The sequence below is a fragment of the Eschrichtius robustus genome, chromosome 18 (assembly GCF_028021215.1).
Source record: "Eschrichtius robustus isolate mEscRob2 chromosome 18, mEscRob2.pri, whole genome shotgun sequence".
NCBI classification, from domain to species: Eukaryota; Metazoa; Chordata; class Mammalia; order Artiodactyla; family Eschrichtiidae; genus Eschrichtius; species Eschrichtius robustus.
In genome coordinates, this window is record NC_090841.1 from 2,939,122 (window position 1) to 2,953,253 (window position 14,132).

Sequence of the window (14,132 nt, forward strand, 5' to 3'; positions counted from 1 at the left end):
TATTAATGAAAGTTACAAGATTTAACTATCAACTCACTTACTTTAAGAGATGATTATTCCTGTGGTGGGCTTGTTATCACTTGGAACACAGTTTCTTCTGAAGTGGAAAACATATTTAAACTGAACATTCTATGTCTATATTTTTTTATAAAATGAAGATGGAATTTTATCCACCTCTGTGCCTTTGCTGGAGCAACCCCCTCTACCTGGAATCTCGCATTCTCCCTTCATCAGGGAAACATGAACTCTTCCAGGTCAGCCCAGACATCCTCTTCCCTGAGGTGTCATCCCTGACCCCCCAGGAGGGACAGGAATTCCTGGTCAGGGTTCTCACTGGACACTGTCCATGCTTGTATCACGGCACTTCTCAACTTGCCCTGGGACTAGATTTATATGCTTTTTTCTTCAGTGGACTACGAAATCCTATAAGTTGTGAACTGCATCTCCTCTTTTATATATCCTCAATTCTTAGCACAAAACCTTGAACATAAAAACATGCAATAAATTTGTGTTGAATGGAAGAGACTCACTTTCCTGCATTTTCTTTGATTTGAGGATTTATGTAGCTTTGTTACTCATGAAAATTATGCAGCTAAACTCATTTGTTGAATATTTCATCAATGTATATGAAACAATGGTTACAGAAAAAATGTCACTTAGTTTAACCACTTTCACTTGATAAATTCTCCTCGAATTGTTCTATGAACCTCCAATGAGCTAAACAGTGAACTCTTACTGGATAAATTACTCCAGTTTTTTCCTCTTGATTCTAAACTCAAATAACTTCAAATTCATCACTTAATGCAAATCAGTGTTCATATGATAAATATGTAGGATATATCAGTGACCCAGAAGAGGTAAATAGTGACACTGAATCACAGGATAACTGAGTTTGGGTGAAAGCTCAGAAGAGCAAAAATACAGGCAACTATCAAAAAATAAAGCCAGGCTTCCTTCAGAGAAAGGAGATAAAACAGAGAGAAAAAAAATGTGTTCCGCTTTGTAACATGTGCACATACACACACACACACACACACACACACACACACACACACTTAAATGAAGAATCATTGGAGGGTTCTGAGGTACAAATTAGTGAAAAAACATAAGACTATGTTGCTGACAATATCCAAAACTGATTAATGTATTAATTGAAAAGCTTCTATTTAATTTCTAGCAGGTACCAATCAACTTGAATGAGTACTGTGAGGGACACAGGGACACATACACGAAATCTACAAGTATCCATTTCACAATAAACTTACTTTTCTAGATCAGAAAATAGAACTAACAAAAGAATGAAGGAACACTTGTAGTTCCTTAAGCAAATGCTGAACGCTATGTTCTAGAGAGATGAATCCATTGTGCTGCTAAGGTTAGAAGGACAGGAAGCACAGAGAAATCAGAAAACATGAAATGATGGACACCCAAGCGTACCAATGAGAGATGTTGAACAAGATCTCACACGCTGAAGGTACAGTGCCTGGCACACAGAAGCACACATTAAACATCTGCTGAGTACAGTCGTAATTTAAAAGCCAGTGGGTCAGAGATTGGGATTGGTGTATATACACTAATATGTATAAAGTAGATAACTGATAAGAACCTGCTGTATAGCAAAAACGAACAAACACAACAAGTTCATGTGAAAGGAGTAAGCTTGGAGGAGAAAGTGATGCCCTGTCCCTGAAACAGAAAGAAGGGCTGGAGAAGACAGAAACGCCTGAGATGAAGGTGAAGGGCAGAAACTTGAGGGTGTGTTTCCATGGTGATGTCTGTTCGCTCCATGGGGTAGGAGGTGAGGATTAGGGCAGAGGCAAGGACCTGAGTGTGATTCATTCAGTGTCTGCGTTAACTTTGGCCATTGAAGGAAGCCATTCATAAGATGGTCTTTCACAAATCTCACATTTCAGCATATAAAATCCTCAGTTGGTTAATACTCAAAAGAACACCAATTTCAGTAATCTGCGTAGAAGAATTATATTATTTTTGGCAAGTTTTAAAAACCTGAAAAAATTAATTTTTATATAATTCATTCATACATATATTTGATATAGATCAACATACATGTGACCTACATTAATTTTAATAATATAATAGATTTAGGTTTAGGACTTAAAATTTAATCACAGAATCAAAAAAATTACTGGTAACAAATCTTAAATGTTTAATGATTTGGTACTACTGGGTGCCATGGCATGTGTAAAAGTAGAGCTTTTAACACTGCATAGACTACACACTTTATCATAAAATGTTTTAATTAATTCTTTAGGTCCCAATATGGTAGAGGTGCAGAGTCAACAGTTTCAGATCAACTCCAAGGACGGCAAGCCACTGTTTACTGTTGATGAAAAGGCAGTTGTGGTTGGTACAGATAAACTTCGAGTAACTGGTATGTGGTAGCTCTTTATTTTTAATTAAGGAATAATTGACAAACAACATTAGTTTCAGGTGTACAACATAAGGAGTCAATATTTGTATATATTGTGAAATGATCCCCACAATAACTCTAATTAACGTCCATCACCACACATACTTAAAATTTTTTTCTTGTGACAAGAACTTTTAAGATCTACTTTCTTAGCAACTTGCAAATACACAATACGTGGTAACCGTAGTCGCCATGCTGTATATCACATCCCCGTGACTTATTTGTCTTATAACTGGAAGTTTGTACCTTTGACCACCTCCGCCCATTTTGCCCACCTCCCAACACTCACCTCTTGCAACCATCAATCTGTTCACTGTGTGAGTTCAGTTTTTGTTTTGTTGTTGTTTGTTTTTTAGATTCTACATATCAGTGAGATCATACAGTATTTATCTTTCTCTGACTTTTTTCACTGAGAATAATTCCCTCGAGGTCCATCCATGTTGTTGCAAATGGCAGGATTTCCTTCTTTTTCTGGTTGAATAATATTCCATTGTGTATATACCACATCTTCTGTATCCATTCATCTGTAGTAACTCTTAAGAAAAACAGTATCCCATGGAGGGCACTTCTGCAAAAGCAAATTGCAGTTTTGGCAAGTTTACTGTGGAATATTTCAGGCCGACAAGAAAAAGTACTGTAGTTTGAATTTGTTGACTTTTCTTCATGGCATTTCTTTTGAAATTCTTTGATACTCTCTTAGAAGAATGAAATCTTCCTCACAAATCTTTACCCACTTTTTTTTCCCCACCATATTGTTTCCTTTTATCTCTTTCCAATTTGTGTAACCCAAAGGCTTTACACAGAAATAGAAAACCACTACAGCCATCCTATAATTCCAACTGTGTTGGGAAAATTGCACCAAAAAACAAAACTTGATTTATTGTTTATGTCATACGATTCCATAATTGCTAGAAGGATGGTTAAGTTTTGTTAAATATATAAAATACGGGAAGAATATTTTTATAAACGTTAATTTTTCCAAGTAGATTCCCATTCAAGCTTTTCTCCACTACGTACTATAAAAGTTTGGTCTCTGTTTTAAATGGATTGATTTCAAGTAGCCTTTGGAGTTTCTTGGATCAGCAAAAGCAGCGGCAGTTGACGGCCAAGGAAAGAGGAGTGAGAAGCGACAGAGAACCAGCTCACTCTGGGGGCCGAGAAAGAGAATTCAATGCTTGGCTACACTCTTCCCTCTGGCCACTTGCCCTGAGCATGGGGCGGAAGGGGAGGGACTCAGTGGTCTTTCTTTAAGGCGGCCCCTCCAGATTCCTGACTTGCAGTGCCTCCTGATCTGAACGCGCATCAAGAAGTGCTTTCTTGCCGTTGCCTTTGTCTCAAGTACTCAAAGCGTAACGTGAAATCCCTCGTCCATTCTTAAACAGCTGCCATATATACTCCAGTCAACGGGGAAACTGAAAAATCATTTTTAAATCAAATTCATGGAGGAGATTAAACAATTTCACCACCCCAGTTTGAAATTGACCTCGACCTTCAGCAGTCTCATTTTTCCCCCTAAAAATAGAATTGTCACCAAGTGACCAAAATCAGCACGTCTCTTTTACTAACCCCAGTTGCAGAACATGTTATTAGAGCAGCATCAAAATGTCATCTTCAAAAAAAATATTTTATCCCGTTGCCAGAACTGGCTTCTGGAAGACGATGCACGGTTGGGTACTTTGGTTCCTTGGCAGTGATTCGCTAGGCGGGGTCCACGCCCCAACATTTAGGAAGGAAAACAGGGCCCTGGAAGAGTATCCAGTCTCATCACTAAGGAGAAAGACACAATCTAGCGATAAGGCAGTTCAATCCCTTCATCCCCCTCTGAGCAGCTAAATGGGATTACGTATGTCACAAGTGACGACGTAGAAATTCTGGAGTCACCCACAAAGCCACCCACAAAAGAGGACCTGGAAAGTAAGGTTTCAGCCACTGAAGAAGAAGTGAAGGTAAACACAGGTGGTGAGCCCATGTCCCTTAAAGATGTGAAGACAGATCTCTAGCAGCTGCTTAGAGAGGACCACACCCTTCAAGCACATGCTCAGCACATCTGGCTCCGGACCCAGTCATGCAGCCCTGTGGACAGCTGATGACCTTCTCCATCAGTTAACAGCCCTTCAGCTGAAAGGAACAAAAGGCCCAATTAAAACTGGCTTCAACTCTAAGGACATACATGATCCCACAGGAGGTCTCCAGGCTGATTCATTCGGTATTTTCCTCCAGCTCTGCTTCTCTCCTGACTTTCCCCTTTCAGTGGTGGTGAATGGTGCCATCAATTCCAAGGGTCACTTCCTTGTGCAGTGACTTCTCCAAACTTCCATAAGAGGACCTTGATGGCCTCTGTGGGTCTGTGCTCCTTAAGTTGTCCTTCCAGCTAAATTCTCCTCGTATTAAATTGCTTGCGTTTCTCTTATAAGCGGCACTTAGTTGGATTTTTTTTTTAACCCAATCTAACAGAATGATTTTTAGCGGAGTTTAAGACATTCACATTCATTTTGATAACTGCTCTGTTTGGGCTTATCTGTATCATATTATTTCATGATTTTCACTTTTTAATCTTAATGAATTTGAGTCTGAAATAAACCTGGTGTAAGGAAAGATACAAGGGGAGCAGATCATGCAGGGGCTTTGGGCCTTTATGAGAAGTTAGGATTTGTTTTAAATGCAAAGGAAAGGAATTGAATTGTCTTGAACTGGGTACTCCTTGATTTATTATACATTTTAAGATCAATATAACCATTATAAGAGAGAACAGCTCGTTGGAAGGAAAGAATGGAAGCTGTAGGACCAATTAGGAGGACATTAATTGTAGTAATTGTCGTACAGGCAGTAGATGATGGTGACCTGGCCCAGGTGGTAGCTGTGCTCAGAGAGTGAAGCTGATTGATGACTCCAAATTAAGAACTAACATACAGAGACTTGACAGTGGAGCAAATGGGTGGCAGGCATCAAGCGAGAGTGTCGAAGATGAGAAGATTACATTTGTTCCTGGATGATGGCGTTACTCTTGGGTAATGGAGGTGCCTGAGGAGGAGGAGGAGAATACATTTGAAGGCAGAAAGAATCAACAGTTAATGTTTTAGACACTTACATTGAAGCTGCCTGTGAAACAGCCAAGTGCACGTGTCGGGTCGGCTATGGATACGCGAGTTGTCTGCCGCTCAGAGCAGAAGTCCCCGCTAGAGATGTAAACGAGGGCATCGCCAGCCAGCTGGGCCCCGAGAGATGCCAGCATCAGAGCCCAGGTACAAGGGAGCAGCCATCAGAGAGAGTGAGAAGGACCGCGTGGTGGGAGGGACGTCCCAAGAGCCGTTTGCCCGGCGCCAGGAGACTCTGTGTCCCCGGGGTTTGGGTCCATGAAAGGTGGGGACAGAAAGTGCCCTTGGATTTATCATCAGGAGGCCATTACTGTCTCAACAAGAGCATTCTCACTGGAGTACTGAAGCAAAGGGCACTTTGAGGTGGTGGCAGAGTGGATAGAATGGGACACAGGAGAGATGTGTGGAAGTGTGACTTGAAAAGCTTGTTTCAGCCCATAAATGCTCAGTGAATGTGTGGAATGAATCAGTAGCTGTCAGTTCAGATACAAACATCACACAGATGTCTGGGTGTGTATTATCCACTGTTTGAGCAGAAGTGTTAATATTGAACTCTACATATATCTGTAACTGAGGGGACCCGGGGGAGCGGCAGGGGGAAGGAGGGGGCCACTTGGAGCAACTTGCCCCCAGCTGTGGGCTCTGTCCATGAGCCCTTGAACTGCTTTCACCACCATGTCCATCCATCTTGTCCCACGGTCTGACTGTAGATCTTCCCAGGAGCATCATTCAGCATAAACTGCTGTAGGACCCAGAGGAGAAGGATGGCGTCATCCAGATACTACTGATACTTCATAGGAGGAATGACCAGACATTTATTATGTCTACTCTCATTGACATATTCATAAAAAAGTTAACATTTTAACACTGAGCTTTTTTTGTCTTTTTGATTATACTTTCTTGTATAGATACTATTCATACGGGTCATATTATACAGGATCATTTCAATACATTTATTTCTAGGATGATGTTTTAGAGTGGAACTTTTGTTCCCTGCCTAAAATTTAGATTCCACAACCTCAAATAATATGTTAGTTCTATTTTCCGCAAGGAGCAGATGTTACACCAATTATATTTTTTATATAATCTTGGTTGGGAATATTTAAATATGAGCATGAATGTAAAGGAAATACAATTACATTGAAAATCAACAACCATTAACTGAGATTTATTTTATGAAACCATTTAGGAAACACCCATTTTATATATTATATGCATACCACTTCGCAGGAGTAGTTACTGAATAGTAATGATATAATCAAGATCATACAATTTGGGCATCTACAGTTTCAATGGTAGAGAGCTGCTCCTCTTATTTGAAGATAATACATATTGGTTTATAGACTTCATGTCTGACTGTAAGTACGTTACCATTATCACATGTCACTGTACTATCACTGACTCTGGTCATATTAGAAGATGAGTAATTGGCATGCACTTAAAATCTAATTGTGGAGTCATATTTTCTTGTAAAATAGTACCACTGGCAGTCTTAGAATAATTTCAACTCTTGGAGGAAAAAGAGTTGAAGCTGTGTTAAAATAAAAAGTGCCTGGGTACCTGGACTACATTGCAGTTTCTAGCTTGTCTTATAAAGGGTTTATAGGGGGTAAACCTTGTTGGCACTTTTTTCTCAGTCATATCATTTTATTCATATAAAAATTAAAAGGTAAATAATTACACAAAAGTTTATGGCCCACGTTCCTTTTGACTCTGTCATCCTAGCTATGGAAAGGAATCATTATTTTTTGATGATCTGTAAAGCCCATCCTAGGTTTCTTGTCACAAAGCACGAATCCTGTTTCAAACAATGCTGTGTAAACCCAGACGATAAATCTACTTCACAAGTAAAACTATACTTAGCATGTCTCCGCCTGTCTTATTAATGATTGACTTGAGATGTATTTTTTCTTTACTTTTTCTTTTATATTTTGCAAATCAGGAGAAGCAAAGGGGAAAGAAAAGGATAAAGGGAATGCAAAAATCATACAAATTACTGTTAAATTATTTTCCTTTCCACACCAAACAGAAAATGTTGTCTATACTTCAGGCAAACCAGACATCGACCTGTGAAATTTGACTGACACAGTTTACTGTGGAAACTGTAGTGCTTAGTATAGTCTTATTCTCCATAATGGTCACCATCATCATTTAGGTTTGCTTAAGTGGTGTTTTAAGGAGAAGTGTCGTATTATAGCCTGTATGAGGATCTGTTTCTCATCTGAAAATAATTTACATGAATTATAATTTTCATGAACACTAACCTTCACTTACCTGTGTTCCTCTATTTCAGTTTATTATCGCTTTTATGTTGATCACGCTACCAAATCTGGTTTGTAATTTTGAAATTTCATTTTGTACTGACGGGTGTGGTCTAGGCCAGGCAGAAGGACCTAGGTAAATCATGATGAGCACTTATCTGTGAATAACCCTGCTGTGCATAGGTTAAAAGTGTGGGCTTTGAAGTCAAATCACAGTCCAGCCACTTAGCTGTGTAACTCTAGGCAAGTTAATTAACCTTTCTGTTTGTCCCTCAGTTTCCTCTTCAGTAAAATGGGAAAATAATCATACCTGCCTTGTAGGGCTCTGAGTACTAAGCAAGTTAGGATATGTCACCTTCAAATCTCTGCACCCTAACCCAATAGCCACGCCGTGTCTTGCACATAATTAGGTTCTCAGACTAACCAGACAACTGGGAACATACTGATTCGTACAAATTAGAAAGTCAATTTTAAATATTCAAAATTTGGATTTTTCTATAAATTTCCTGATGTACCTTAAGAAACAGATGACACAAGATACAATTTTTACACATAAAATCTAGAGAATGAATGAAATTACTGTTACCGAAAATATATGGACTTAATGCAATTTTCAACTGAAATTTCTTTAAATTTGAGGGCTAATATTGCTTTCTGGTTTTACAATAAGCCTGGGTATTTGTAACTTCTTTAAAAATCATATTTTGTTTATAGACATCTAATGAAATCATGGTATCCTTGGAAAAGCAGGAAAGCAGTTATACCTATTTTTTTCCTGCAACTCAAACATCTGTACGGATTCAGCAACGATCAGAACCTACGTGTCCTGGAATATGCAGTGTAAATGCTCGATTTGTTGGCTGTTGTTTATTTTACTTTTGTAAAAGCTTCACCTTTGGTTTGTGTTTAGGGCCTGAAGGGGCTCTTTTTGAACATTCAGTGGAGACGCCCCTCATAGAACCGGACCCAATCCAGGACCTTAGGTAAGAATTTTGTTCAAATATAAACAAACTCTCTTATAGAAGATACCTGGTTATGTACTAGAATAACACGTTAGCAGATATTACCAGGTTGTTTCTTATTCCATTAGTTGTCTTTATTCTGATGAACTTCCGCCCATAACAAGTCATTTCTTACAAAAATCCAAAGGAGGTTAGAAGTCCTACTGTACATCCCGTCCTTTTGTCTCTGAGCTCTTTACTAGCCCTGCCCCTGCCCCAGTGCAGCCTGTACTGTTCCAATAGCTAGTCCCGCCTCCAGAAAATCTGAGGGACTTGGCTAAATGCAGCTATTTTATTTATTTTTTCCGATTTTTTAAATTGTGGTAAAATACACATAAAATTTATCATCTTAACTATTTTTAAGTGTACAGTTCAGAACATATTTATACTTTACATACTTTAAAAGAATTTTTTTTCTTTTCCATTATGGTTTATCACAGGATATTGAATATAGTTCCCTGTGCTATACAGTAGGACCTTGTTGTTTATCCATTCTATATGTAATAGTTTGCATCTGCTAACCCCAAACTCCTAATCCATCCCTCCCCCACCCTCCCTACCCCTTGGCAACCACAAGTCTGTTCTCTATGTCTGTGAGTCTGTTTCAGTTTCATAGATAAGTTCATTTGTGTATATTTTAGATTCCAAATATAAGTGATATCATATGGTATTTGTGTTTCTCTTTCTGACTTACTTCACTTAGTATGATAATCTCTGTGTCCATCCAAGTAGCAGCAAATGGCATTATTTCATTCTTTTTTATGGCTGAGTAATATTCCATTGTCTATAGGTACCACATCTTCTTTATCCGTTCCTCTGTCGATGGACATTTAGGTTGCTTCCATGTCTTGGCTATTGTGCATAATGCTGCTATGAACATGGGGCTGTAAATGCAGCTATTTTAAATGTTTCATTGATTCCACATCAGCCATAGTAAAGTCCAGAATGCTACTGGGGCACTTGACCTGTGACCTAGACTCCTTGGGGCTCTCTAGGTTGGCACCCTGGGGGCCTCCTGCCTCACCCGTCCTGAGACTGAGCCGCTGCCAGGCCCCGACTCCACACTTCCACACACGTTGTCCCACCTGACTGGGGTGCCCTCCTTTCCTTGGAGACCCCACGAATGTCTGCTTGTCCTCACGCTTCAGGTCACATGCCATGGGGTTATGATTCATGTGGTCCACGAACCCTTCGTTTTTCCCTGAAGAGCATCAGCTGAGGCAAAACATTTGCACGTGTTAGTGAAGGAGGATGGTGTCCTATGTGGGCTGGAAATTTGCAAAAGGCATTCTTGAAAATTTCAATTTACATTACATTTTTTTTCTTTTTATTAATAGACTTTTACTTTTTTTTTTAAAGTATTTATTTATTTATTTTTGGCTGTGTTGGGTCTTCGTTTCTGTGTGAGGGCTTTCTTTAGTTGCGGCAAGTGGGGGCCACTCTTCATCGCGCAGGCTCAGTAATCATGGCTCACGGGCCCAGCTGCTCCGTGGCACGTGGGATCTTCCCAGACCAGGGCTCGAACCCGTGTCCCCTGCACTGGCAGGCAGACTCTCAACCACTGCGCCACCAGGGAAGCCCTACATTACATTTTTTAAATATGTGCACTGTTAGTAGAGACAAGGATGTTACAAAACCGAGAGCTTGACGGATTCATATACGCAAAAAAAGTTGATATATCTTTTTTTTCAATTGTGGCAAAATGCACATAATATAAAATTTACCATCTTAACCACTTTCAAGTGTACCGTTCAAAAGTCTAAGGTACGCTTATTGTTGTGCAGCCATCCCCCGCCTCCATCTCCAGCATTCTTTACATTTTGCAAAACTGAAACTCTGCCCATTAAACACTAACTCCCCATTTCCCCCCAACCCCTGCAAACCACCATCCAACTCTCTGTCTCTATGAATTTGAGGACTATAGGTACCTCATTTAAGTGGAATCAAACAGTATTTGTCCTTTTGTGACTGGCTTATTTCACTTAGCACAATATCCTCAACCTTTGTTATATCTTTACATCGTATCAGAATATATAAAATCACCCAGTTCCATATATAAGTTTATTCTTTATACAGAGTCTCTGTGTGACTGTGTGTATTTCACTTTATTACTAGGCTACTGAACGTTCTTTGCTGCTGTAACTGTTTATTCCAATAGTATATTTGTATTTTATAACAAAAACAAATAATATTTTTAAAAACAAATGTCTTAAAGTCTACAGTGTCACTTAAAATCACGTTTAGAATTTGAACTTGAAAAATATTCAGGAGACAATTAACATGTTAACATATTATGTATAATAGGGAATAATGTACAGTAGGAATCCCAGCTTTACAGACAAGCGTGGTGACCTTGGCCAAACTAACCTTTTGAGGCTCTTTTTTCTCATATATAAAACGTTGATAGGGACTTCGCTGGCAATCCAGTGGTTAAGACTTCGCCTTCCAATGCTGCGAGTGTGGGTTCGATCCCTGGTCAGGGAGCTAAGATCCCCGCGGATCTCTCATAGCCAAAAACCCAAAACATAAAACAGAAGCAATATTGCAACAAATTCAATAAAAGACTTTAAAAATGGTCCACATCAAAAAAAATCTTTAAAAAAAGTTGATAGTAATGCACATCTCAGAGTGTTCTAGGAAAGATTTAATAAGCTATTAAGTTAAAAATATTTTTTCTAAACTGAAAGTGGAATACAAATAATCATTTTTATTATCAAGTAGATAGATATTCACACAAAATGGAATTAGGGTTAGGAAATTCAGCATTTCTCTTAATGTCTAATTAAATATTCATCAAAAGCAAATGACAGTTCAATTCATCTTACCCACTTAGAGAACATTGGCAGCATAAAAATAGATTGTGACAATTAAATTATAACAATTTCATTGATTTTGATAAAGAACCATAAGATTAATATTATAGAATTATTAGAGTTAGGGAAAAAGAACACTTTATTTTCCTAGGAGAGGAAAATGATTCAATATCTTTAAAAAATAATCCCATTAAAACCATTTTGGAATTATAAAATAATGTAAATTGTAGAGATGCCAAGCCACTCTTTGCAATAAATATCATTATTTTAAAATTATAGGTCTCAAAATTAAACAATTCATCATACGTTTTCCCATTAGGAAATAAATCTGCTGGCTTCTACAGCAGTCCCTTACTAAAAAAGAAATGGCAGAAGGGTATTATTCTCTGGCTTTCTAAAGTGTGATACTAAGAGAGGATTACATAACCCAAATGTTACAACCAAAGTGATTGAGAATGTAACGAAATTGTAAGGAATTGCTTACAATAAGGAATGAGGTTTGGATGGAAGATGTGAGCTAATATGTACTGAATGCCTTCCATGGCCAGGAAAGGTGCTGTCACATAATTTATCTCATTTACTCATCAATTCGACCTGAAAAGTATCAACTCGATCCCCATCTTATAGAAGAGAACACTGAGCTCGAGATAGTAGTTCTAAGGCACAAAGGAAAAAAATGTAACCAACTCATGACTCAACTTCAGCTCTGACCCCAAAGCCCTTCCATATACACTCTGTTCCCTCTTTCTACCGTGCAAGTGAACCCTTCACTGATTTATTCTTTGATTTACTACCAGGCTCCACTGATTGAGTACATGAGAGTCATATTTTCTTCTGTAAGTTCTTGCCGTAAACTGTCTTTCCCTTTTTATTTCTGTCCAGTAGCATTACTGTTCCTGGCCTGAGTAAAGTAAAGTAAGATATTCCTGGAATATCTTAACTGACCCATGAAAACTTTGAATGTGGATTTTGTTGGGTTAAGATCATGATGCATTTATAAAAAGATCTCTGAAATATACACGTTTAAATATCACAATTCAAATTTTGGTATTTGCTCAAATGGTAGTCATGAAAGGGTAACAATTATTATTTTAGTTAAGAAAAAAATATAATTAACTTGTATTTAAACTAGATTTACATTTCTTACGGTAAAATCATCCTCAAAAAAAGTGTGAACTCTGACATACTGTTTTAAAGCTACTTCTCATTCACACACGATATAATTCCATCTTTTTTTTTAATTTAGCAAAAATGTATTAAGTGTATTTATTTGCCAGAGTCTATGATAGATGTTGGTTCTACAGTGATAAAAGGCATGGTCCCTGACCTTAGTGAGTTTAAAGTCTATTGGGAAAAGAAACATGCAAACAAGTTAGAACAACATAATTCTTTGCTATGATGAAGGTACAAATTACAGTGAGAGCATAGGAAAAAGAGCATAAATTCTTCCCAGGGTGACCTCAGATGAAATCACAGGTAAGGAAGCATGTGAACTGAAACTTAAGGAATCAGTAGATGTGGATACGATAGGGTAAACTGCAAAGCCTCTGCAACCCAATAGGGATGTGACGTGATTAAATATGTTATTATTTGTAAATTTGTGGAAACAATGCCTAGCACATAGTCAGTAATATATATGTGTCTTCATTAGTTCAGTAAAATGAGCAGACATGGAAATATTTTTTCCTGTTTCAAACACTTGTAAATATTGGTTTGCTTAATAAGAGTTTATAAATATTGCTCAACTAGAAACCAAGGAAAGCTAGTTCCCAGGTCCCAGTAATAAAGAGGAAATTCATGGTCAGAGCAAAGTGAAGCTAAGTCAAGGGTACTCAGGGAGAAATCAGGATCCCATAGAGATTAGGGGCTGGGACTTTAATATTTTATGGGGACTGAGATTCTAAGGTATAGCCTAGTGTATATGAAATGCCCAAACTGAGATATCTCATACATCTTGGCCTCCGTGAAACAGGTATTTCAATTTACCTACTAGCCCAAGGATGCTGCAAGAAAGTTGCATCTTGGCCTCCGTGAAACAGGTATTTCAATTTACCTACTAGCCCAAGGATGCTGCAAGAAAGTTGCTATCTTGGGCTATGGGTTGAAAAAGTTACCCAGGAGAAATCATGGGTTGCAAGCATTAGGAGGACTAAATCCACACTACCTCATTGTGTAGGAGCTCAAAGCTGGAAAATTAATATTAAAAACTGCACCAAGTCTATAAACCAATAGGATGATAAAAAAAAAAAGAGAGAAACTACATTGAAGATATTAATGGCATAAAAACACTGATGGGAAAAAAAATCTTGCTGAAGATGAGCTTACTAAAAGAAGAAGAAAAAGGCAAATGACTCAGGAATTGAACTACCATGGGGAAGAATTAGCAGCCACTTCAAGTTACCCTGAAACTCCAAGTAGTAGAGCAAAGCGAAGAAATTTTAAAACAGGTATGAATAAAAGGCTCAAAGAGACAAAAAAAAAAAAACTTGAATACAAAGGTAAGGCAAAGACAAGATGAAAACGGAAGATTT

General features: G+C 38.2%; 1 protein-coding gene across 5 annotated transcripts in view; it reads left to right on the forward strand.

Annotated features, from left to right (window-relative positions):
• The window catches only part of SGCG (sarcoglycan gamma), a 50,626-nt gene that overhangs the window by 29,500 nt on the left and 6,994 nt on the right, over positions 1-14,132 (forward strand). For 4 of the 5 annotated variants that reach the window (XM_068526619.1, XM_068526620.1, XM_068526622.1 and 1 more), the window contains exons 5-6: positions 2,273-2,392; positions 8,698-8,770. In XM_068526619.1, the coding sequence (XP_068382720.1) occupies positions 2,273-2,392; positions 8,698-8,770 (193 nt within the window). The remainder of the gene's footprint in view (positions 1-2,272; positions 2,393-8,697; positions 8,771-14,132) is intronic. The other variant, XM_068526623.1, reaches the window with a different exon arrangement.